This window comes from Micropterus salmoides, unplaced genomic scaffold, assembly GCF_014851395.1.
Source record: "Micropterus salmoides isolate LMB-PRFRI ecotype aquatic unplaced genomic scaffold, ASM1485139v1 Ms_hic_scaffold_14, whole genome shotgun sequence".
In the NCBI taxonomy this organism is placed as follows: domain Eukaryota; kingdom Metazoa; phylum Chordata; class Actinopteri; order Centrarchiformes; family Centrarchidae; genus Micropterus; species Micropterus salmoides.
In genome coordinates, this window is record NW_024040485.1 from 5,191,287 (window position 1) to 5,216,021 (window position 24,735).

Consider the following 24,735-nt stretch of genomic DNA (forward strand, 5'->3'; position numbering starts at 1 on the left):
TACGCCTGCCAAGTCAAATCTATTTACAATGTCTTTAGTCTATCGTGACAAATTATGACAAAAGATTTCTTTAACATTTCTTTAACCACCTCTGTTTGTCTATCGGCCTCTGTCAAATTCGACCTTATATCCCTTCCCTTCCTGTCCTCTTTCCACCCAGTTTTCCATTCACTCTGTGCCTTTTCTCTTTCGTTCTAAACCTTTTTAAATGTCTTCTGTCCTCTTAACTCCCTACGCCCCTCTTAATTTTTATTCTTTATCAGCTAATTTGAAATTGATGTAGTCTATACTAAATGTAAATTTTATGCCCGTTGCCTCCTTCACCATGGCTCTTTCTTTTCACTTTCTCTCTCTCTTTCTCTGTCTATTCACTGCTTTACCCTCTGGTTTTTTACTCACCTTCTTCCCTCCATACACCCATCCAACTCTCTTTTCTTTTTCCTCCCCTCTCACTATCTGCCATCTCTCCTCTTTGTTCAAGGTCAGTGGCTTCTCAGTGGGATTTCCCATCAGACACATGGAGTGAGGCTGGAGATCGTGATTGGCTCTCCCTGACCTTTGGTGTTGCCCTCTCAGCAGCCCACTTCTCCTTCACTCTCCTTCGTCCCCTCTTCTGCTCCTGCACCTTTCTATTCCATCACTTCTTGTACGCATTTACCTTCTCATCTCCAGTTTTCTTGCCTTGCATCTTCTTTTCTTTTCCTCTCTTCTTCTCTGCACTGCCCTCCTTCCCTTGTGTCATCCTTTTAATGTCCTCTCCTCTACCCTAATTTCTTCACTTTTCCTTCTCTCTGTACACTTCATCTACTCTTTTTCCTTCCTTTTTCCATCTGCCTCTTTTCTCTTCCTACCTTTTTCCCTAGCTGCATTTTTCCATTAGCTTTAGCTTCCATCTCCTTGTCCTCTTTCCTGCTTTATAATTTTAATATCTCCTTTTCCTTTAAAATCTTTAGTGTATTTCACCTCTCTACAACCCAGCTTGCCTTCTCATTTCATCCCTTCTTCTTTCTCTTCAGTTTTCACCTCTTATTTCAGTCTCCATTTCTCCTTCCACCCCTTTCTTTTCCATCTCTCCTCTGCCAGAACAGTGCATTGTAAGTGAATTGGATCTGCACACAGTAAAACCAGCTAATTTATTAATTCTGTTAGAGGAGAAGATGTGGTTTATTCTTGACATGTAAACGGCTGTCTGTGACTGCTGTGGTTTTGTCATGTGGTGAATTGAATTTCTCTAACTGGGTGGTCATGAAGTGAATTTTGGCCTGGAAGCATGAATAAGGTTTTCCACACAGCAATGTCTGTTTTTAATGTAATATACAAATTTAATCTTAATTTTAAAGACACTATTAGTCCTGTGCATTCAGAAGTATTTCAAAAACAGCAGTTACTACAGATCAGAATCAACTTAAGATAGTCATAGATTTTATTGTTTCCTACACTTCGTTTACTTTCATATAAGGGCTGCAGCATCTCGTAGTTATAAAGTGGGGAAATATTCATGACACAACACCCTGAGATTGTGCAAAGGAAAAAAAATCTGTTTTTGATTACAGAATGATGTTTTTAAATGTGCGCTCTAAGTGATTAAGTCTTGGGCAAGAGTTTATTGATTTGTTGTTTTTTTGCAAAAGAAAGTTCCACATATTTCTGCTTAGTGCAGCCAGTGTTATATTATTTAGACCAGTGGTTCTCAAACTTTTTGACCCCTAAACTGACACATATGACCATAGACCCCCGTTTGATAAGATTTTGTCTCCGGGCCCCCATCTAATAGAAATTTTGCTTTTAGAATCCTAATCAGCCAAGTTGGTTTAACACAGAATTATCTTTGGTGACTTTATTATATAAATATAAAGTAAGAAATTGACAAGATATAAAAATATAAAGCAATCATAAAGAATATGGAAGAATATATTTGTGCATTGATATGCAAAATATTTACAGTGTGTGCTATAAAGCGGTGGGGGTACGAGGGAAGTTTCTGAAACTGTTTGTGTCCGGGGTGGGAGGGGTCGGCCACAGTCTTTCTGGCTCGCCTCAGAGTCCTGGATGGGTGGAAGATTGATTGCCATGTTTGATTGGTTTAGATTGGTAGATGTTTTATTACATAAAGTGCATGAAACCCATGACCAAAATAGTAATTGTGTTACTTATGGATGGAATTATAGTGAAAATAAACGATTCCCCTTTTTGCTGGGGACGCCCTGGAACCCAACAATTTGAGAACTACTGATTTGGACACTACGCTGTAACACTGGAGAAAACTGGGGGTTAGGTGCCTGTCTTTATATTTGTGAAACTGTCCAACTCGTTGTATCTGACAAATTAAATGTCTGATACGTGCATTGATGCATCTGACATATGTGTGTTTTGGAGGACATGGGTGAGTGACACCTTTTGTGATAAAGTGAAACAGATGGGCATTGATTTAATTCTGGACATTTTTGAATGATAGGGTTGTCTTAGCTTAGCTCATTGCAAGCATAATTGGGACAGGGAATGTACAAGCTAATGTGTAAAATGTAATTTGAAAATTAATTTTCCACCTCTGGTGCTGATTGACCAGCTGGCCCCTCAGAGGAGGACCACACAACACCACAGCCGAAGAGGGCCAGAAATGTGGCCAGTGGGCCTTTGGTTTCTCCTCTGCTCTGTAAACAGAAGTTTGTCTCTGTGTCCAAAGTAAACTGGCTCTCTGTAACTTTCACTGCTGCTGAGATGCCTTGAACTCTTGAAATGTGTAGCAGTTTTTGAGTACTTCATTTTCATTGTCACACTGATAAATTGTGCAGTACATTGGAGTTTTAGTCAAATTTTGCAAACAAAATACACAATATAGGCCTGTCACAACCCATTTTTAGCCATGATTTACAAAAAGACTGATTTTGGAAGCCAAACCTCTCCAGGTAGGGAAATTGCATCACTGTTTATTTTTACAGTGTTAGCAAAAAGATATATAATTATTCGAGCAAGCCACACACGTAGAATTTGTCATCCTGGTCTGCGGCAATTTGGCAAACGTGTTTTGGTTCAAACACACAATTTCCCTCAAACAAAATACAAGATAGGAAAATAAAAATAGTAGCACCAGGCAGTGGAAGCTTTTTTCACAGTCAACAAAATTGATCTTTCGTTGAATTTAATGATTGAAAAACTTGGCTGAAGAAAAGCATTCCCATGAGACATTTATAAACACAGAAAAACATGCAGTGTTCAAAACCTAAAAAATGGTCAAGTTTTCCTGTGATGTTTCATTTACTGCAGAACATAAATTGAGTACCAGAAAACTTTTTCTTTCATTCCTGGAGATTTCTGTCCAGTTACACACATTACTTCTATGTGGATCTTCTCATGTCAGTCTCGGAAAGAAAGCAAATAAACATTTCCCAAAATGTTGAGCTGGTCCTTCAGAGATCCTGGTGTGGGATTTGAGGATGAACTTGGGCATTATATAAAAGTATTACAAGTCATAAAAGGATTGCTTTATTAGCTTTAATATATCAGGCAAACATGCTATGTTTCTTCATTTTACAGGCCAGAATTTGACGGAGGACTACTTTTTGGACCTTCTTGCTGCGAGGCCCCAGTGCTATCCACTAGGCCACTGTGTGAAGTTGTGCAATTAACTTTTGGGGTATGGATGTCATATTGTAGAGGAATATTCAGTGGGGTGCTGAACCCTAAAATGACAGCAAATTCACAAAAAAGCTACAGCTCCCATTAGACCAAACTCACATCCATGTAAATACATGGTAGTGGGTTTTTGTGTGTCTGTGGTTTAGGAGTCTGGTTTATTTAGACCCCCTTCATCATCACACACCCTCATATTTAAGTACATTCCCTGGTTCCTTCATGCTGTCTGTCTCTAATCCTGCAGAGTGACTTTTCATCATGTCTGGGAATGTATGATTAAAAGGATTCAGAGGTAATTTGCAGCTTAATTATTTACCAACACACCTACACTTTTGTAAATTATATAGTTTTTTCAGCACACCTGTGTGTCTGGTTGGGGGATAAAAAAACATGTTCTATAACTAGTATGATGTACATAACACTGTATAATAGCAATTCAAATCAACTACCTTCCAAAATGTATCATGAATTATGACATTCAAATGGTAATGGAAGTTGGTATGAGTTGATGCAGGTATACAGTTTTCACCCTGACAGCAGGGCTTTGGCTCAGTTTGTCTTGCAAGGTAGGTAAATGCCAGGGCCAGCGAGTCATTTTTGGCAGCAGGACAGCGGTAGACAGCTGGCTGACAGACACTTTCCTTCACCTCAGGCTTAACACAACCACTGAGTTCCTCCTCTGCAAGGGGACACGCACTCATACACATATACATCCCAGAATGAACACCTAATCATTGAAACAAGAACATTAGATATATTGTCTTTTACAGCGATGCAATTTGGCATTACTTATTTTCCATAAGTTATAAGACACATGTGTATTGACCTGAATGGCAGTTTACCTATACATTTTATACACAGCAGTTTAAGAAAATGCTGTACTTAAGTCTTATTTAAGTGTTATTTCTTCCACTTTCTTGCTCATAAACATCTGTCTATGGTCACACAAGGACCTGATCTCTGTAGTTTATCTGTTTATTTATTTTCAATGATCTACATATTAAAAACAGATGTTACTGTTCACTCAGGATAAGTGTCACCTAACTGCCTCAAATGTAATATAAAACATTTCCACCACTGACAGGTTTGTACTGAGAGAGACTGTAAGGCTTCAACTCTAGACTTGCAAACATTCATTTATCAGGCAGACAGATAGAGTCAGGCAAGCAGCCAGAAAGACAAGCAGGAACACAGACAGACAGACAGACAGGCACGTTCTCTCCTGGCAGCACTGTTGGCTACATAACATAACCTGAAGGGTGTGTGTGTTTTGTTGTGTGTGTGTGTGTGTGTGTGTGTGTGTGTGAATGTTGCATTCGAAGAAGTTGGGGTAGATGGATTAGTCGACAAAATATTGGATTTAACATGGGAGACCACTGTTCATTTTCTGTTTCCAAAGGACAGTCAATTTATTTATTTTTTTAAATCATAGCCTTAGGCTGTATTCACATCAACTCAGGTGTTGCAATGAAAATGTCTGTCCTCCCATTCATTTGAATGGGAGTAGTGTATTTAGGCTGTGGAAATGTGGACTGCAGGGGACGCTGAAAAAAACGCAGCGGCCCTGTGGCAAAAAGTCTTTCAACTTTTGGAGAAACGCAACCCGATATCACACTGCGGGGGCCAATAGCATAAGCAGGCAATCAGACTGGTCAAACTGCTCAACAGTTAGCCTAAAACATGACTGAAACCGGGCATTATCCACTCTTGCAGCTGTCTTCTCACCTGGTTTATTTCGTGTACCCAGCTTCGACGTCTGCGTCTTTACTCAAAAAAATCATTCACAGGCTTAGTAAATATCATAGTAATAAATAGCTTTACTAACTTAATAAAATCTCCGAATATCGCTTTTGTAATTGTTTGAGTTGTACATACCAAAATAAATGCCTAGAGATTTAACAGTTAATTTTTTGTTCAATTTACAATTATCATTAAGTTTATTTCACAAAATGAAATTAGTATTTGCCTGACAAATTACATATTTTAGATATCCTTAATATTTTTGGTAAATTTCAATCAAAATATTTGAGAATGGATTAATTCTAATGATTAGTTACAAGAACCACATTTATTACTTACTCCAACTTAATATTATTTAAACTTTAACTACTACTTAATAAATTGAGTAAGTTACGCGCCACACATTACGCTAATCGTGCGGCCTCATGGGAAATCTGCCTCTCTGCCCTTGGCAACAACCAACAAGTGGCAGCAAGAGGGACACACCACAAGAAGCACCTGGAATATTCCCTGCTAACCCTGGTAAGTTAAGTGTCCAGCTAGTGAAAGTGCTCATTCGCTTAAAAGCAGTGTGTTCGGCCACGCAGGCGTTTTTTTTCATAATGGCGCATGCTCTGCATTTTCCCCAGAGGAATGCACATTGATTGTGTCAGAATATGGGGAGTGTAAAGAAACATTAATGGCCAAATCACTGTGGTGGCCAACAACTCCTTTTCCTATTCTTAAAACTACTGTCTTCAATCCCAGAGCATGACTGTCCCCTACTTGTCCTCGGTGACATGAACATTCACTTAGACAATTCAAACTCAGCAGACTTCCTGTCTCTGATTCAGTCCTTTGATCTAACACGGGTTCTTAGCCCCCCGACCCACAAAGCTGGCAAGGTGCTTGACCTCGTTCTTGTCCAAAACTGTGCCACAGAGTGCCTAACAGTCACACCTCTACATGTGTCTGACCACTATTTCATTCAGTTCACGGTATGCTTACAGGAAAAGCCCATTCTTCCAACACCATTGGTTTCACACCGCCACAACCTCCGCAACTTGTCTCCCACTCACTATGCCTCAGTGGGAGCTTCCGCTCTACCCTCCCTCAACACATTTTCCTCACTTGAGGTCATTGATGCCACACAATCTCTGTGCTCTACACTAAGCTCGTGCCTGAATAGCCTGTGTCCTCTATCCTAATCAATCTATCCACCATAACATCAAACTACAAATTGACTCCGCAACCATCACTCCAACCAGGGTGTTGAGAAACTTGGGTGTCATGATTGATGACCAGCTGTCCTTTTCAGACCATGTTGCTGCTGTCTCTCGGTCATGCCGCTTTGCTCTATACAACATAAGGAAAAGGCAATGCCCTCCTAGCAGGTCTTCCAGCTTGTGCGATGAAACCCTTACAAATGGTTCAGAATGCAGCAGCGCGTCTGGTTTTTGATCAGCCCAAAAGGACTCATGTCACTCCATTACTCAGTGACCTCCACTGGCTCCCCGATAGTCACTAATGCTTGCATACAGAGTGACTAATGGGTCTGCACCCATCTACCTAAACTCCATAATACAAACGTACGTTCCTTCTCGGCCGCTACGCTCCTCCAACGAACACCGCCTGGCTCTGCCATCCCTTCACACAAAGCAATCCCAGTCCCGGCTGTTCTCATTTGTGACACCACGATGGTGGAGCTACCACACGCCATCAGAGCAGGGGCGTCTCTCTCTAACTTCAAGAAGCTCTTGAAAACTCATCTCTTCTGAGAACACTTCCTCTAACAACACCTCTAACTCCTAACCTCTAACATGCACTTCCTGTGCTCTTCTTCTTCTATCCCCTACAATGATCTTGTATTGATTGCACTTTTTGTTAACTCTTACTTCCTTCCATAGGTATTTACCCCATTGATGTGATATTTACTGTGAGCTCTTACTAGTACTTATTGCTGCTCTTACTAGTATTTATTGTCAGTTGTAGATCTGTAGTTGATGCTCTGTTGATGCTTGTATGTTTTTCCTCAAGTGTAAGTTGCTTTGTGCCTAATTCCCATTATTGGCTTGACCCTACTTATGATTTTAATTCTGGACATTCTTAGGCACACTTGACCTTACTGGTGAACATTTTAAACCTTTTGAAGCCACGTGTTATGTGTTGCCTTTAAACACATTTCCTAACAGATAAGTAAAAAATATTTTTTGGGATTTTATATACATGACTCCACAAAATGTTTTTCAATGCACCCAAAAATATAGTTAGTAGTTGTCTCTATAATGTGAATGACTGATATTAAACGTGTGTATATAAATATTTATATGGAGAGTGATTTATAAGTAAAGTACAGAATACCTTTATTAATCCTTCTGTTTGCATTCATTAATATTATTACAAAAAAAGTGAGCTCTAACCTCTTATCTTTACTATGTCTGCAGAATGCTGCAAATACACCCGTCGGTGTTCAAGAGGATTTGGGCACGAGAGGTGAAGCTTTACCTGCTGCGGAACCTAGATGGGTCAGTCAAAGGACCGACTGATGTAGGGACTGTGAATAAAGGCATCACTGTCCTCAGACTGCTGCTAGTTGTTGGAACTAACCTATGCCTTGAATCTGATCTTGAGGTCTTCCAAAAAGTACTGCTGTAGCTGGATCCTGGAAACCTTTCAAACAAATTCAGTGACTGAAAAATTACCTGTGTACCTAAGTTGCTGACTACTGTCTGGCAAGATGCTCTTGTAATGTGGCCAGGTGGATTGTCTTAATGTTTACATAAGAGAACTTTGGATTTTGGACTGGTATTCAGTTCTGTTGTGTAATAGTTAATCACTGTTCTTGGTGCATATTTGCCATATGCAGAGTTCAGTTAAGCCAATTACTCTAATAGCGTGGACAATTTATTAGACACACTGTTAAAACTGTTACTTGGATCTAACTCAATAAAATTAAGACAACATTTTCCAACTATTTTTTTCAAGTTTAGTGAACTAACTGATATTTTGAGTAAAGACAACTTAATAATGTGAATTTCAATGTACGCAAAAATATTAAGTAGCATTTTCAGAAAAAGCCAATAAATTGAGTACTATCAATGTACAAAATATCATCATTTTATACACATTAAACTTAATTAAAATAGGTAACTTAAATGAAAAAAATAAGTAGATAATGTTCTGATTTATTAATTTTGATCAATTTACCCTCTTTGTTTTGAAAGTGTAAATAGCTTCAAATAAATAGTTGCTACTATGTCAATTTCCAACATTTATTAAGTCATTGCCATATCCAAAACAGTAGCAATGAGCTGGACAGTATAAACATTGGTATTCAGGCATTCAAGAAAACATGCCCTCAGCAAATAAAGTGCAGGTTAGTGGAACACCTTCACAGTAGTTCTGTGTACATAATGTTACAAAATTTTAAAATTAAGTAACAATTTACAAACCAAATTCAAAATGAGCTGGATAGTGTTAACAATCAATAACATCTATTCATGCATTAAAAAAAGCATGACCTCAACTTATAAAGTGCAGGTTAGAAGAACACCTTCACAGTATATTTTACTGTGTGTACATACATAATATTAAAACATTTTAATATCAAGTTAACTGGCACTTGCTATTTTTTTAACAATTCACATGCCATATCCAAATAGTGGGAATGAGCTGGACAGTATAAACAATCAAGAACTTCTGTATTCATGTATTAAACAAAATATGACCTCAGCTTGTAAATAGTAGGTTAGTAAAACACCTTAAAACGATAGTTCACTTCAAAATGAAAATTCTGTCATCATTTACTCACCCTCAAGTTGTTTTAAACCTGTATGAATTTCTTTCTTCTGCTGAACACAAGGAAGATATTTTGAAGAATGTTCTTCCATAGTCTTTTTATTTTTTTCTAATATGGAAGTCAATGGGTCCAGTTAACTGTTCGGTTACTGACATTCTTCAGACATCTTCCTTGTGTCCTGTAGAGGAAAGAAATTCATACAGGTTTAAAACAACTTGAGGGTGAGTAAATGATGACAGAATTTTCATTTTGAAGTGAACTATCCTTTTAACAGTACAGTGTGAACATAATATTGAAACATTATAACACTAACATTACAGGTCACAAGCATGACCATCTGACCTCAACTTGGCATAATACCTTCACAGCGTGTGTGAATATTTTGAAACATCTTTAGTCAAACATCTCACTGATCTCACCTACTGACCAGTTTTTAAAGTGCAGCTTCACAGCAGGTCTATTTTGTGTGTATAAAATATAATTACTTTTTCACACCAGGAAGTATGACCTGTGTACAGTATAAAACATGACAAGGATAAACCATTACAACAACCTGAATGTCCAATTATGTCCAATATAACATTGGACATAACACCCATTATGTCCAATGTATAATGATGTTGAACAGACAAAGAAAACAGCTGTTCACAAGTGCAGTGACAGTCATGTCTGAGTGCCTAGGCAAGGAGTTTGTTTTTCAGGGTCATGAACTTGGGGCTTGGTTTTGGGCGCAGTGTGTCAAGTCCCACGAAAAGTCTTTGAAACACCTCAAATGTTTTGGAAAGCTTGGATGGATACTCAAGATTAAGTGCATATGTCAACCCAAGCAGGAAGCAGCATGCTTTGGCCAGGTTTCCAAGATTGGTAAGGACTGGTATTCCCTCAATGATGATTCCTACTGCATCTGGCTCACGGCAGACATAGATGCTCATGTTCTTAATTTTCAGGTCCTCATGAACAATGGTCTCTGCGGCCCCCTTTTGAGATACAAGATAAAGTATTTAAGACAAACAATCTCATTTATTAAGAAAAATAAATAAATGCATAAATAATCCACTACCTGCCAAATGCTGGTTCATTCAGTTCACATTAAAGGGAAACGCTTGCCAAAATTTAACCTAGGCTATTTTTGTTAATCTACCAGAGTCATTCTTTCTTGTAAAAGCATAATTAGAATGGAAATGCCACTCTCAAGATAGACTTTTTTCATATGAAGTCGAAATGCCTTTTGAATGGGAGTGCTAGGGGCACTACAATGATGGCATAAAAATCACTATTTTTAAAACACTAAGAAGGCTCAACACAACATGAAACTGTACTTGAAGTGTCACCAGGGGCTCTACACATGGACTCGAGCATTGACAACATTGTGTACCGTATTTTCCGCACTATAAGACGCACCTTCAATGAATGACCTATTTTAGAACATTTTTCATATATAGGGCGCACCGGATTATAAGGCGCATAAGATACTGCAGTCAAACGTTTGACTGGGTTTGCGTTATGCATCCACTAGATGTGCCAAAGGGAATGTAGCGAATGCGCGGCACCGGAGGTGAGGCGTTTTAGTAAGCGTGAGCGCGCTGGGGCGGGCACGTAACTTGCATTCGCAGCCTGACTCATGAGTATTCATGTGCGGCGGCTCGCTGACAGCAACAGCAGGCTGTTTGAATGAGACGACCCGGTTACTGTGAACAGGGAGCGCTTTATGAACATTCTGTGACGCGCGAGCAGCGCGGGGGACAGTGTGTCTGTTTGTGTGTCTGTTAGTAAGAGTGAGCGGTCGTGAGCGGGCACGTGACTTACACACATAACATGATTTATACGAGGTTGAACTGGCCGTGTGACAGAGCGGGCATAAGATGGACACGAGCGCGAGTTCACGGGCGAATTTAATAACGCAGAGCGTTATTAACCAATTGATTCATATGTAAGGCGCTCCGGATTAGAAAATTAAAGGCTTTTAAGTGCGCCTTATAGAAAGGTTTTGTACGACTCACTTTATCAGTGGCGGCTGCTGTTTCGTGTGCCTAGGTGACATAGGGCCAGTCATTTGTTTGTGTCTACTAGAGTGCCAACCTGTGAGGAACTCTTAAGACAACTGATGTTTAGTTTTATGTGTCGCCTGGACAAGTCAGTGATTCATATTATTTAAGCGCTAGTTAATCCTCTGAAAAGCTGTTATAGACACACTTCTAGGTTAAGACAACATTGGTGCAATACCCTGTAGATCATACATACATACATACATACATGTTTGTGTTTCTGGTAGCTGGAATTTTGTCAATCTCCAAATGCAATGCAACATGAGGAGAGTAAAGATGGAAAGCTCCTAAAGTTTGTTTCCATATAAATTGCCATGAGCTAAGTTATCATGCTTTTTATTGGAATTACAAGTTCATGACATTTCCTCATATGTAGTTCATTACATTCGGAGATCGAATACTTTTGACTGTCAAAATTCTAGCCACCGTAAACACTAACTGATAATGTGAGTCGCACAAAACATTTCTTTTTAGTAAACTGTGTGTACACAAACAATGTTGTCAATGCTCAAGTTCATGTGTAGAGCCGCTTTAGTGTTTTAAAACTAGCGATTTTGATGCAATCATTGTAGTGCCCCTAGCACACCCATTCAAAAGGCATTTTGACCTGAAAACGAAAATACGGTCAATCTTAAAAGTGGTATTTCCATTCTAATTATGCTTTTACAAGAAAGTATGACTCTGGTAGATTAGCAAAAATAGCCTAGGTTGCAATTTGGCAAGAGTTATCCTTTAACAGTCCGCACAATTTAAACATGTTCACCAGACTGACCCAAACCTGCTTTGAGACAATACTTACACAGTAATCCGAGATAAGCTCCTGTCCACTCTCTCCCATATACTCAAAGAGGCATCTCAGAGTGACATCTCTCTTCTTCACTGTAGTGGCACTTGGGTCCTAGTTAATAGAACAATAATGAATAAATTATTTTTGTTGGTAAATTCACTCCAACCCTGTAATTACTGTAGGTCTGTATTATTTTTTCTTTTTTATTCATATAATATATTAATAGTAATAACACGAGACAATTTAGAAAAAAACTGGCTAATTAACAAAAAAACAACAAAACAAAAGAAAAACCACCCAGATAAGCAAGATGCTGAAAAAACTGAAAAACAAAACCACTCAATTGATTAATATCGTACCTTAACTTTGTAACCAATTTTTCCCTACCTGTATCAGATCCATCAACAACTTTTTGATGCGTTGACCAGTTGCTCCTCCCTTGGCACTAAAGAGTTCTAGGAGCTTTGGGGTGTATTTGTCCAGCTGTGACATAAACGTCGCTTCCAGGGAAACTGCAGTACATCTTCGGAACTCCTCGTTTACCTGTAAGACAGCAAATGTTTGACTTATTTAAGGGGGTTTAAAGATTAATCTACTATCTCATGTCCAAGTCACAATTTCTAAAAAGTTCTCAGAAGTGAGTAGTGTCAGCAAAAACTGAATGATAAGTCACTTACCTGGAATGGTTCGAAGAGGGCAGGCCATCTTTCCTTGAATTCTGCCACACCAGGAGACTTGGTAATAACTTCCTGTCTTCTCCAGCTGTATGTTCTGGCCATCATATCATTTGTGCTCCTGACAGAGTCCTTTGTCTGATGGGCAGCAATTAGGTCAAGTCTCAGATTCTCAAGGGTGTCATCTGTTTCACCATGTGGGTGTGAGGGCAAGTAATTCACCTCTGCCCTCTTTGGTTTCTTGACATTTTTAGCGGCTTTTCGCTCATCACTTGACTTGTTTCTCAGTGAGTTTATCAGGAGTTCAGTGCTTCCAAGTGCTTTCCGTTTTGTCCGGTAGTTTCCACACTTATACTTTAGGCTTACCTGCCACCCATAAATTCCATTAAAAGATCCGGGCTCCTTTAAGCAGGGATGCTTTGCAACTAGTGCCTCTGCCACTGCACATCTCTGGGCATCATTGGGGTAAGCTGTGTAGAAAAACATGGCCTCTGCCAGGCGCTCCAGGATGTCTGATTTGATACTTGGTGATGTCATAGGGGTGCCATCTCTTAAATAAATCTCGTTTCCTTGTCTTAAGGCCAGTTCAGTGTTGTGTGAGAAGGTTGGAATTGGAAACACAGCAGGCCATGGGCTCTGCCTTTCAGAGGGGGATGGACTCGGAATGACGGTATCCACTGAGTTCCCACTGAGACTCGTACACTCACAGAGAGAGCTGACATCAGAGGCATCTGGGGTGCTTTCCTGGGGAACAACGGTCAGCGTCAACTCCAGCGGTGTATACACAACTTTAAGTGTGCACTTATCTTTCAGCTCATTGGTAGATGTTAGGGTGAAGAAGTCATCAAATTCCTCATCTTTGTATTGAAGACTTATATCTGTGGGGATGGAAAAATGTTCTTTGACAGCTGCAACCAACTCATTCACAGTTGAGGGCATGCCACTGCTGAGAGTGAGTTTCTTGATTTCATGATCGATGAGGACCCGGAATCTCACAGTTTGCTCCATTTCTAAGAAGAGTTATGTTGGAGACAGATGTGGCGCTTCAATATCACCATTTGCTTTCCTGCAACAATATAGGCAGACAGAGGATATACATCAGTAAGGCATCGTTGCTCAACGAGAGTTATGTGGTCTGTCTTCTCCAGATAATATCCGCGATAATGTTCATCAAACCAGGATATCTGTGTTCTCACAATAAAATACACTCTTTCCTCGATAAGTGCAATTTGAAGAATCACTGCAAAATCAGGAAGACCTGCAGTAGAACCAAAGGCCACAATCATGCCTTTTGAGTACCTCGATCCCTGATAGGTGACTGTGTCAGCCAGCTGAACATGAGACTGAGAAGGAGATATATGCCTGATTGACTCCTGAACATTTACATGTAGGACATCCACTGGAACTGATGTTACTCTTACAACACTAAGAGCAGGCAAAACTGTTGTGGAATGCAGGTTGTGGCTTATCATAAGCTGGTGCTTTGTAGCCAGGGACAGGAGAATGTTCTTGAAGTTGCCAGTATGCCTTACAATCCGTTTAAACTGGCTGTGTTTTGCTTCGAACCGCATCGTCCAGAAAGCTATAACTGGTCCAAAAGCTTTTATCAAAGCAGGATAGTGCTCTAAAAAGTGGTGCTTCGGGATTAATTCTTCATTAGGGAACACTTCCTGGAATCTGTGTCGGTGTTCAGAAATTTTTGAGTCAAGATATGCAATGCTTTCCTCATTATGGACTGGACCCACAACAAGCTCAACAATGTCTTTTAAAGACATCAACAGAAGCCAGGCTGGATCACTCAAAGGTATTTTGTGTCCAATAATGAATGGCAACAGTCGTATGAGGGACCAATTTTCATGCGCGTTTCCTCCAATCTTGTTTCTTGAGGAGAAGGTAGCAGGCACTGGCTGAGGAGAGTTAGTTTTGTCAGACCACTTATATGGAAACTGTGAAATAGCACTGTTAAGTTCACTAAATGTGAAATATTTCTTAGAAATAAAAACACTGAAGCACAGACCCAGTTCTAAGGGAACAATCCCTTCAAAAACGTCATGTAATATGTCAGGTGGATAGCCAGTGACACAGTGGAAATAGCTCAGATTTTCAGTCAATGGACAAGCCTTTTTAACACCGAAACAATGTGTCAAGGCAGGGTTTTCTTTGACAGTCAATACATGAGTTGCATGTGCTTCTTGGGTGCGAGCCGGAAAGGCACCAGACCTCACCTCCTTTATCTGATATTCTGATCGCTGTCCAAGACAAAATCTGCAAATGAATGGACCAGAAAAGTTTTCCACTAATCCACAAATTGAATGTGCCCCAAGATTGTCTGCTGCAACGCAAAACACACTTCCTTTCACATTTTGTCCTACTGAGGAAATGTAGATGCCGTCACGCTCCAAGATAGCAATGTCTTTTAACAAAGGGGCAAGCACTTCCTCATAACCAAATCTTTTGATGTCCACTGCTTTACATAAAAGGGCCAAGTACACAGAGCTCAGAGTTGACCGAGATGAGTGTGGAATGTTGCCAAACACCCAGTATACAGCTGTAATCTTGTGCTTCTTTCTTGAAGTTCCCAGTGGATTGCAAATTTCGAAGTCATCAATGTACAGTACAAGTGTAATTCTTAGTTCTTCAGAATAAAAAGAATTATCTTTATAGATTGTACCGTCTTGATATGATTCATATTTAGTAGATGGCTTGTCCTTTTCTTTACTCAGAACTTTTTCTCGAAGATCTTCTTTACCCAAAATATTAATCAAAGACTTAAGAATTGGAATATACTGGAAACTTCTCTTCTCATTTGGTTCAAGGACATACTCAACAGGCTCAACAACTTCAAATTTTTCTGTATAATACTTCCGTCTCTTGAACGATGAGGATAGAGGACCAGCACTACTAAGTGCTGAGCTTAGGGGATTGGAATTGCACAATTCTTCCACCAAAGATGTAACAACAGTGTCATCAATGGTTTGGTTATTTTTCTTAAAATGTGAAACAATGATACTTTTAACTGAAGATATGCATGCAGAATTTGCTATGAAGTGAAGATCATCAACCAATTCATCAATGCACCGAACTGAAACATTATGAACACTCTCTAATTTCAACAAGAGGGATGCTATATACTCTACAACTACACTGCTTCCATCTTCCTCTTCATAGTGTGCATTAGTGCTACTGCCTTCATGATTAGCATCATTGTGGACCTCATCCTCTTCAGAGGCTTCAAAATCAAGTGCTTCCTCGGGTAACCCACAAATAATCCCTGGTTTGAAATCTTGTGATGTATATGGAGTATGCTTTCTGTGTTTGTGTGTTGCAAACGTCCCATACACATTTGTTTGGTGATCACATTCTATGAAGACACACTTAACAGTCTCGTTATTCTTGAGATGGTGACCTATATGCTCAAAAAAATCCTTTTCGTTGTTAAATCCAGGGTTTTGACACAAAGGGCAGGTAAATGAAAGACTTACTTGTGGTGAGATGAAGGATTTAGCTTCTGGGTGGTATCTTGAGAGGTGAGAGCGGAAGGAACTCCAGGATTTAAAAGAACATGGGCAATCTATATGAATACAAGGCAAGGCATGGCTGTGTCCAAAAGTCCCATGATGCAGTCTATAATGCTTTAAAATGTCACTCTTTCCTGGTACCACAGTGTTGCACAATTTACAGGGCCATCCCATCTGTCAATAAAAATAAATAAAGTTAGTTACATCTAGCCTTTTGAATACAAGCCTGACAAAATCCATAAAAAAATACACTTAAAATACAAATGAAGATTATCCTGCTGGACAAGACAAGAATGGGTAACTTTAGTTCATCACAGAATTTATTTTAGAAAATAATCTGAAACATCATGTCAACCTCATGTCTAACCATCACAATTGACTAATTGTTAGATTGTTAGGTTAGATAGCCTAAAATACTTGTAACCTCTCTTGCCAAAATATTAGTGGAACAACTGGAATGACTGCAAAGTGTGTTGGTGTGAGATGTGTGAATGTGCCACAGTCAAATACAAAGTTTTCCTGTTAAGACAAACACGTGTAAAGCACGCTGGATGAGGAGAAATGGGCCTGCACCTTGAGCACCACCGTTGAGGTGTGTTAACCGCGGGCGGTGTGGGTGTATTTCAGGCTATGTGCTAATCCACATTAGCTAACAGTGCCCACACTCATAGTTGCAAATGTTTGCTCCCTCATCAATGTGGTTTTGGTTAGATTGTGTGGATTGTGTACTCGCCAAAGTAACTGCTGCACTGGCACATTAACATTCATATCCAACCGACGATAATCAGTAATCACTTAACTTAGCTAACGTTAGCTGTGGCTACGTGTGTCTGTCGTAGCTTCGACAGCGTTGGCAGCGGACTCAATGTTTTTGAAGAAGTTACAAACACCTCTGAAACATTAAACTATCACACAAAGTCAACATTACTTATACAACGCGCACACACACGTAACGTTAGATTAATACAGTAATTTAGTGTTCAAGTTAACAAACTGTTTGAGGTAACGTTAACGTTAGAGCACATTCGAAATTGGCGCTCTTCGACAGAGCGATTGTGCAGCACAAAGACGTTAATTAGGGTAAAATCTCACTTTTAACAACACAAAAGTTACTTACATGAGGTACGTGAAGTATTATCCGGCTCCGTAGAAAACCCCGTTCGAATAAACTTCTGGAACAGACGAGATGAAGGATTTGCCCGGGCTTGTTCTTCTGTTGCTGCAGGTAGTGGGCGGGTCGTGTCTTTTTACGTCTGATACGTCCATAAGGATACGTCTGATATAAACTTTTAAAATGAGTTTTGTAAAATCAATTTATGGTGAAGTCCAATTAAATTAATTTTATTATAGAAAATATTAAGTTACGAAAATATTCACACTTTTTTACTTTTTGAAAACTCAAAAAACAAACAAAGAAAAATAAGTTAATTTATTGGAATAAATATAGTTTTTAAAATTAAGTTATAAGGACAATAGCACTGAACGAATTTTTACAGTGCACACCTGAACAGTCTAATGCAATTCACAGCAACATCTCTGCCATAAACTTTTCTTCTACAAAGTTTACAATGTTAAGGTTTTTGTGAAATTGTCAGAAATGTGTAAAAAGGCCTCCAATCATATGTTTGAGGTGCTAGTTAAAGGTGGTGTTGTACTGTTCTACATTCTAGTGAGAGGTTTCTCTTCTCTTTTATTTTTTGTCCTCCCATTTGGATAAAAGTGTCTGCCAAATGAGTAAATGGATTTACGTCCATGAGGTGAGCATAATATTAGAAAAACCTCGGAATGTAATCTCCAGCTATGACCTCAGTGATAAAACACTGTTTAATGAACACCTCTGTGACATTTAACAACCATTAACATAAAAGTAGAATTATAGCAAAGCAGTAGATTGTTCGAGGTGTACCTAAAATTGTTTTTCTACAGACTGCACGAGTCGTCTTCATGTCCACCATGTTACTACAGTAGCCCTGAAGGGACAAACCAAATAATAACTCTAGATTGTTTCATTGCCCTGTAGTTTCTCCTACACACTTGGCTCTGCCTAGGGCCAGTGTTTGGTTTGTCCATTTTGCCCTACTGTGGAAACATAACTGTGCAGCATGGTGGACTCTGAGTAAGATGACCCGTGCCATCTGTACTGTATAAAAAGGCTCATTATAGGTGGATTATACACAAATGATTCATGCTTGTGAATATCATATTCTATTTCTGCTATATTTTGCACAGTTAATTCAAAGGCCAATTGTTCTTGGTGCATTTTACCCATTTTTTAGAGACAGCTTACTCATGTGCAGAATTGAGCTCACTGTTTTTATAGTGTGGTAATTGTTACATATGTCATTTGTAATTTATATTGTCTTTTTGTAAAGTAACACAGCTATTAAATTTACAAATATTTAAGTGTAAAAATGTTTCACCAATAAAATTAAGTTTATCCCAGTAATAGTTTTTAGAGTGTGGCTTGCAGTCTGTGCTGCAATATAGCCATTCCAAGAAGTTTCCTTTGGTTTGTATCCATTTGTTTGAGAGACGGAAAGAGAGCAGCGGTGGTCAAGCGAGCTAGAGAGTGAATGAAGAGAGGGAGCAGTGGTAGTGAGAAAGACGGGTGAATCAGAGAAATAAAACGTTTTTATGTGATTGTTTCACAGCAGCTCCTTCTCAGTAAGAACCACCCATGATTTGGTGTGAATACAGCCTTAGTGAAGTGGGTAACCATGACAAAAAAACCTCATTAATGAGGTACAGGTGCTGGTCATATAATTAGAATATCATCAAAAAGTTGATTTATTTCTGTAATTCCATTCAAAAAGTGAAACTTGTATAATGTATACATTCATTCCACACAGACTGATATATTTCAAGTGTTCATTCCTTTTAATTTTGATGATTAGAACTGACAACTAATGAAAACCCCAAAATCAGTATCTCAGAAAATTAGAATATTGTGAAAAGGTTCAATATTGAAGACACCTGGTGCCACACTCTAATCAGCTAATTAACTCAAAACACCTGCAAAGGCCTTTAAATGGTCTCTCAGTCTAGTTCTGTAGGCTACACAATCATGGGGAAGACTGCTGACTTGACAGCTGTCCAAAAGACGACCACTGACACCTTGCACAAGGAGGGCAAGACACAAAAGGTCATTGCTAAAGAGGCTGCTGTTCACAGAGCTCTGTGTCCAAGCACATTAATAGAGAGACGAAGGGAAGGAAAAGATGTGGTAGAAAAAAGTGTACAAGCAATAGGGATAACGGCACCCTGGAGAGGATTGTGAAACAAAAGCCATTCAAAAATGTGGGGGAGATTCACAAAGAGTGGACTGCAGCTGGAGTCAGTGCTTCAAGAACCACCACGCACAGACGTATGCAAGACATGGGTTTCAGCTGTCGCATTCCTTGTGTCAAGCCACTCTTGAACAACACACAGCGTCAGAAGCGTCTCGCCTGGGCTAAAGACAAAAAGGACTGGACTGCTGCTGAGTGGTCCAAAGTTATGTTCTGTGATGAAAGTAAATTTTACATTTCCTTTGGAAATCAAGGTTCCAGAGTCTGGAGGAAGAGAGGATAGGCACAGAATCCACATTGCTTGAAGTCCAGTGTAAAGTTTCCACAGTCACTGATGGTTTGGGGTGCCATGTCATCTGCTGGTGTTGGTCCACTGTGTTTTCTGAGGTCCAAGGTCAACGCAGCCGTCTACCAGGAAGTTTTAGAGCACTTCATGCTTCCTGCTGCTGACCAACTTTATGGAGATGCAGATTTCATTTTCCAACAGGACTTGGCACCTGCACACAGTGCCAAAGCTACCAGTACCTGGTTTAAGGACCATGGTATCCCTGTTCTTAATTGGCCAGCAAACTTGCCTGACCTTAACCCTATAGAAAATCTATGGGGTATTGTGAAGAGGAAGATGCGATACGCCAGACCCAACAATGCAGAAGAGCTGAAGGCCACTATCAGAGCAACCTGGGCTCTCATAACACCTGAGCAGTGCCACAGACTGATGGACTCCATGCCACGTCGCATTGCTGCAGTAATTCAGGCAAAAGGAGCCCCAAATAAGTATTGTGTGCTGTACATGCTCATACTTTTCATGTTCATACTTACATACATACAGTTGGCCAACATTTCTAAAAATCCTTTTTTTTGTATTGGTCTTAAGTAATATTCTAATTTTTGAAGATACTGAATTTGGGATTTTCATTAGTTGTCAGTTTTAATAATCACAATTAAATGAAATAAACATTTGAAATATATCAGTCTGTGTGTAATGAATGAATATAATATCCAAGTTTCACTTTTTGAATGGAATTACTGAAATAAATCAACTTTTTGATGATATTCTAATTATATGACCAGCACCTGTAGTCATTGTAACTAGGGCTGCAACTAACCACTATTTCTATGTATTGATAGTCAAGTAATTTATCGGTTATTGAAACAAATAATCTGCTGTTCGGATAATGAATAGCAAAATTACATAATACTTCTTATTTAGCTATCAGCTTTTGAATTTAGCTTGAGATTGTTCAAGGCATGTGCTAATTAACAATAAAGACAATAAAAATGAAAACTGCATTCAAAAATTCATCTTTTAACGAACGTTTCTGCTGCAGTAACCGAAAGTTCCACTGAAATCAAGTCCTGTCATGGACCAGTTTCTGGTTTCTACAGTGAAATAACTCATAAATCATTGATTTCTTTCTACTACATTGAGTATTCATTGCACATGATCTTTCCTTAAAACCAGACTGTGTGATTTGTAATTGTTGGAAGGCGCAGAGAAACAGGGTCATTCTGCCGATAAGGGAGTCAAATCAGAAAACGCTTCTGTGTGTTGTTTCAGGGGGCATGGACAAACAAAAGTATTTTTTTCATTTAATCTAATTTTCTCATACTAGAAAATAAGAAAGGGTTGGTATTTTGTGCAGTAACCATACAATCTACAAAATTATGTAGTGATGATGAAGTGCCTGGGTGTGTGTGTCCATACACTGGGATAAAATTCAAACAAATGCATTTTATTTCATTTCTTATCTACATCTCAATCTGCTGCCAAATGTAAATCATGTTCATATGTGGGATGATAATCTGCCTTAAGGTTGTGGGAGAGTTTGCTGCTGAGGGCAGCTAGACAAATATGAACATGAACAGAGAATCCAGGCCTCAGCATTCAGAAACAAATCACATTCATTTCAACACCATTGTCTCAATGTTCAGGAGGAAATGCTTAAAATTTCAAAACACATTACACTTCTTTACATCAACTGTGATATCCAATGTGGTAGGCCACTGTTCACTATTCATTTAATATTGAGACAGAATTTTACAACTCTGGAAAGTTACCACATCAGCAGCAATTTTATCATTTGTCGTGATGATATCCAGCTGACAGTAGAAATACCCGGTTCACATTACAAGTATCTACCAGGAATATGTTTGCAGTGCTACAATTTTGTTATAACGCATTGCTAAGTTAACCCTTAATTTTTTATACAAATCTGCATTTGCTCAACCATAAACATAATCTCATTTTCAATCACATTTTGGGTACAACATCTTCCTTCAAATTTTGACTAAACTCCCGACATAATCCACATGCTGTGTCTTGTGCCACAGTTGGCTCATCCCAAGATGTTTGGGATGCCAAAACTGTGGTGGTCACAGTAAACTAAAACATCAAAAGCCTCCTTCGAGCCGGAGTTGAACCAGCGACCTAAGGATTTCAGCACTGCTTTCCTACAGTCCTCCGCTCTACCAACTGAGCTATCGAAGGGCTCATCTGTGACTCCAGCCAAACATTCTCTTGGAAAATGTACATATCCCGGTTAGAAAATATGCTCAAAAGCGGGATTAGGTGGTGCTGTCATTGTTATCCTCTCCAATCAGGTCTCTTCTCTTGAAAATAAACTACACACGTTGGGTTCGAGTAGGTTTTCCGAACCTAGGAGTCCAAAAGTTTTTGTCAATGAAGACCTCTGTGTACAGTATGAACGTTTCAGCATTTTATTTTCCTAATCTCTATCACTGACTGAAAATGTCCAATGAATAGCAATTTCAGTCAACTTGCTGTTCCACACTGTCGGTATCTGGCAAGTCTTTCCTGGAAAAAAACCATAGGCAAATTGGAAGTGACCAGTTTTAAAAAAATTTTGCAATCCTCAGAAAAAGAAACACAATAGCTGTCATGGGCTAAAAGACAAATAAGAGTGCCAAAATATACCACTTGATAATCAAAAAGAAAAGCACAGCATACAGTATAAGGCACTGTCTGACTGACAGGTGATCTCTTTGTAGTACAGTGCAAACACAGTACACCGGTCAATTTTGTTATCAGTTTGATTATCTGTCTTTTAGCATTTCTTTTAATGCAGACATTGAATGAATATTAAGAATGAATCCTTTTATAATGAAAGTGATACCTCCTGCTGGCTGGATTAAAGAAGGTGTAGTATCTGCCTACAGACAAACATCATTCTTTAAGAAAAGATGTTTGCATAGGTGCATTTATGTTTTAGCATCAGCAGTACTGTTTTGCTTAAGGACACATGAATTGTGACAGGAAGAGCAGGTGATTGAATCAACACCCTACAAATTGCAGACTACTTTCATTACCTGCTGAGCCACAGCCGCCAGGTTCCCTCAGTTCAAGCACAGTCAGCTACAACATCAAAAGCCTCCTCCTTCAAGCCGGAGTCGAACCAGCGACCTAAGGATTTCAGCACTGCTCCCCTACAGTCCTCCGCTCTACCAACTGAGCTATCGAAGGGGCCTGCAGGCAGATGCAGTAATATTCTCATAACAAATGTCCAGGTTGACAAGAATGAACAAAAGCGGGATTAGGTGGTGCATCAGGCTGACTCAAACAGCAGAAAACATTTAACTGGACCAGACAACTGGACCTCAGTCCAGCAACAAAACTGTCAGGAGAGAAGTAAAGGGTTGTTTTAATGCATAGTACTGTCATTGTCTTATTTATTTATTTATTTATTTTATTTTAATTCGGGTGCCGAAACTTTTTACAGCTCACATTACCTGCATCCGCACACTCAAATTGATTTTTGCACAGATTTGAGTGTGCTTTTTTTTCACTGAGGTGCCGTAATGTTACCTGTACATGCAAGACAGCAATCCTCATTAGATGAGGCAATTATATAAGCTGGAGTGCAGACGGAATTGAAAAATAAAGAGTAAATGTTGCTTTTTGGCATGACGGAGATTGTAAACTGTGAAGTTCAGAGAAAATTGCATTAGTTTCTAGACTCTTTTTGATTTGCTCGTTAATCATGATGCTGCTGGCATTGGCGTTCTCTCTTTTTGGGTCTGTTAGCATCAACCACATTTTAAATCTGGTCAAATTCGGTCCAGGTCTTACTGTCATTGTTACCCTCTCCAATCAGGTCTCTTCTCTTGAAAATAAACTACGCACGTTGGGTTCGAGTAGGTTTTCCGAACCTAGGAGTCCAAAAGTTTTTGGCAATGAAGACCTCGTGTACAGTATGAACATTTCAGCATTTTATTTTCCTAATCTCTATCACTGACTGAAAATGTCCAATGAATAGCAATTTCAGTCAACTTGCTGTTCCACACTGTCGGTATCTGGCAAGTCTTTCCTGGAAAAGAACCATAGGCAAATTGGAAGTGACAAGTTTAAAGTTTAAATTTTGCAATACACAGAAAAAGAAATGCAATAGCTGCCATGGGCTAAAAGACAAATAAGAGTGCCAAAACATACCACTTGATAATCAAAAAGAAAAGCACAGCATACAGTATAACGCACTTCTTACTGAGTCTTTGTAGTACATTGCAAACTGCACTGCACTGCTCAGTTTTTTAATCAGTTTGAGTACCGGTGTTTTAGCATTTTTTTCAATGCAGAAATTGAGTGAATATTAAGATTTAATCCTTTTATAATGAAAGTGATACCTCCTGCTGGCTGGATTAAAGAAGGTGTAGTATCTGCCAGTACAGACATCATTCTTTAAGAAAAGATGTTTGCATAGGTGCATTTATGTTTTAGCATCAGCAGTACTGTTTTGCTTAAGGACACATGAATTGTGACAGGAAGAGCAGGTGATTGAATCAACACCCTACAAATTGCAGACTACTTTCATTACCTGCTGAGCCACAGCCGCCAGGTTCCCTCAGTTCAAGCACAGTCAGCTACAACATCAAAAGCCTCCTCCTTCGAGCCGGAGTCGAACCAGCGACCTAAGGATTTCAGCACTGCTCCCCTACAGTCCTCCGCTCTACCAACTGAGCTATCGAAGGGGCCTGCAGGCAGATGCAGTAATATTCTCATAACAAATGTCCAGGTTGACAAGAATGAACAAAAGCGGGATTAGGTGGTGCATCATGCTGACTCAAACCATTAAACTCTACCAGACAGTTGGATCCCAGTCCAGCAACAAAACAGGGAGTTTCAATGTACATTAATATCAGTCTCTTTAATCAGTGATTTTTCCAAGTAAATACATGGGACTTTGCTTTCACGTCTAAAGTTAAAGCAGAACTCATTTTTGCAACTTATAGCTGAGTATTTGAAGTCCCAGACCTATAGC

The 24,735-nt window shown here is 39.3% G+C and overlaps 1 protein-coding gene and 3 non-coding genes across 5 annotated transcripts; all 4 read right to left on the minus strand.

Moving 5' to 3' along the window:
* Positions 1–8,502: 8,502 nt before the first annotated feature.
* Positions 8,503–17,576, minus strand: LOC119901706. 2 transcript variants are annotated; one of them, XM_038717297.1, is made up of 6 exons: positions 17,293–17,576; positions 16,140–16,349; positions 12,661–14,564; positions 12,371–12,526; positions 11,996–12,094; positions 8,503–10,128 (listed from the first exon to the last, which is right to left on the minus strand). In XM_038717297.1, exons 3-6 carry the CDS (start codon positions 13,663–13,665, stop codon positions 9,829–9,831), a joined length of 1,560 nt encoding a protein of 519 aa, XP_038573225.1. In that variant the 5' UTR covers positions 13,666–14,564; positions 16,140–16,349; positions 17,293–17,576; the 3' UTR covers positions 8,503–9,828. The 2 variants fall into 2 exon arrangements, with proteins under 2 accessions (XP_038573225.1, XP_038573224.1); XM_038717296.1 differs by having other exon boundaries at positions 12,661–13,723; positions 17,293–17,575.
* A 4,286-nt stretch (positions 17,577–21,862) lies between these two features.
* Positions 21,863–21,950, minus strand: trnay-gua. Its single transcript is given in 2 exon segments — positions 21,863–21,898; positions 21,914–21,950. It is a non-coding gene; the product is annotated as a tRNA-Tyr (tRNA).
* Positions 21,951–22,855: 905 nt separating this feature from the next.
* Positions 22,856–22,943, minus strand: trnay-gua. The gene is given in 2 exon segments: positions 22,856–22,891; positions 22,907–22,943. It is a non-coding gene; the product is annotated as a tRNA-Tyr (tRNA).
* Positions 22,944–24,357: 1,414 nt separating this feature from the next.
* On the minus strand, positions 24,358–24,445 carry trnay-gua. Its single transcript is given in 2 exon segments — positions 24,358–24,393; positions 24,409–24,445. It is a non-coding gene; the product is annotated as a tRNA-Tyr (tRNA).
* Positions 24,446–24,735: the final 290 nt, after the last annotated feature.

What these genes read in the sequence shown, in the direction of transcription:
- LOC119901706 (XM_038717297.1), bottom strand. Translation starts at nt 13,665, where the DNA reads ATGGAGCAAACTGTGAGATTCCGGGTCCTCATCGATCATGAAATCAAG. An exon ending in CCCTCTTCGAACCATTCCAG is followed by an intron (nt 12,527 to 12,660) that starts GTAAGTGACTTA and finishes GCTGTCTTACAG; the next exon opens with GTAAACGAGGAGTTCCGAAG. An exon ending in AGCTTATCTCGGATTACTGT is followed by an intron (nt 10,129 to 11,995) that starts GTAAGTATTGTC and finishes GTATCTCAAAAG; the next exon opens with GGGGCCGCAGAGACCATTGT.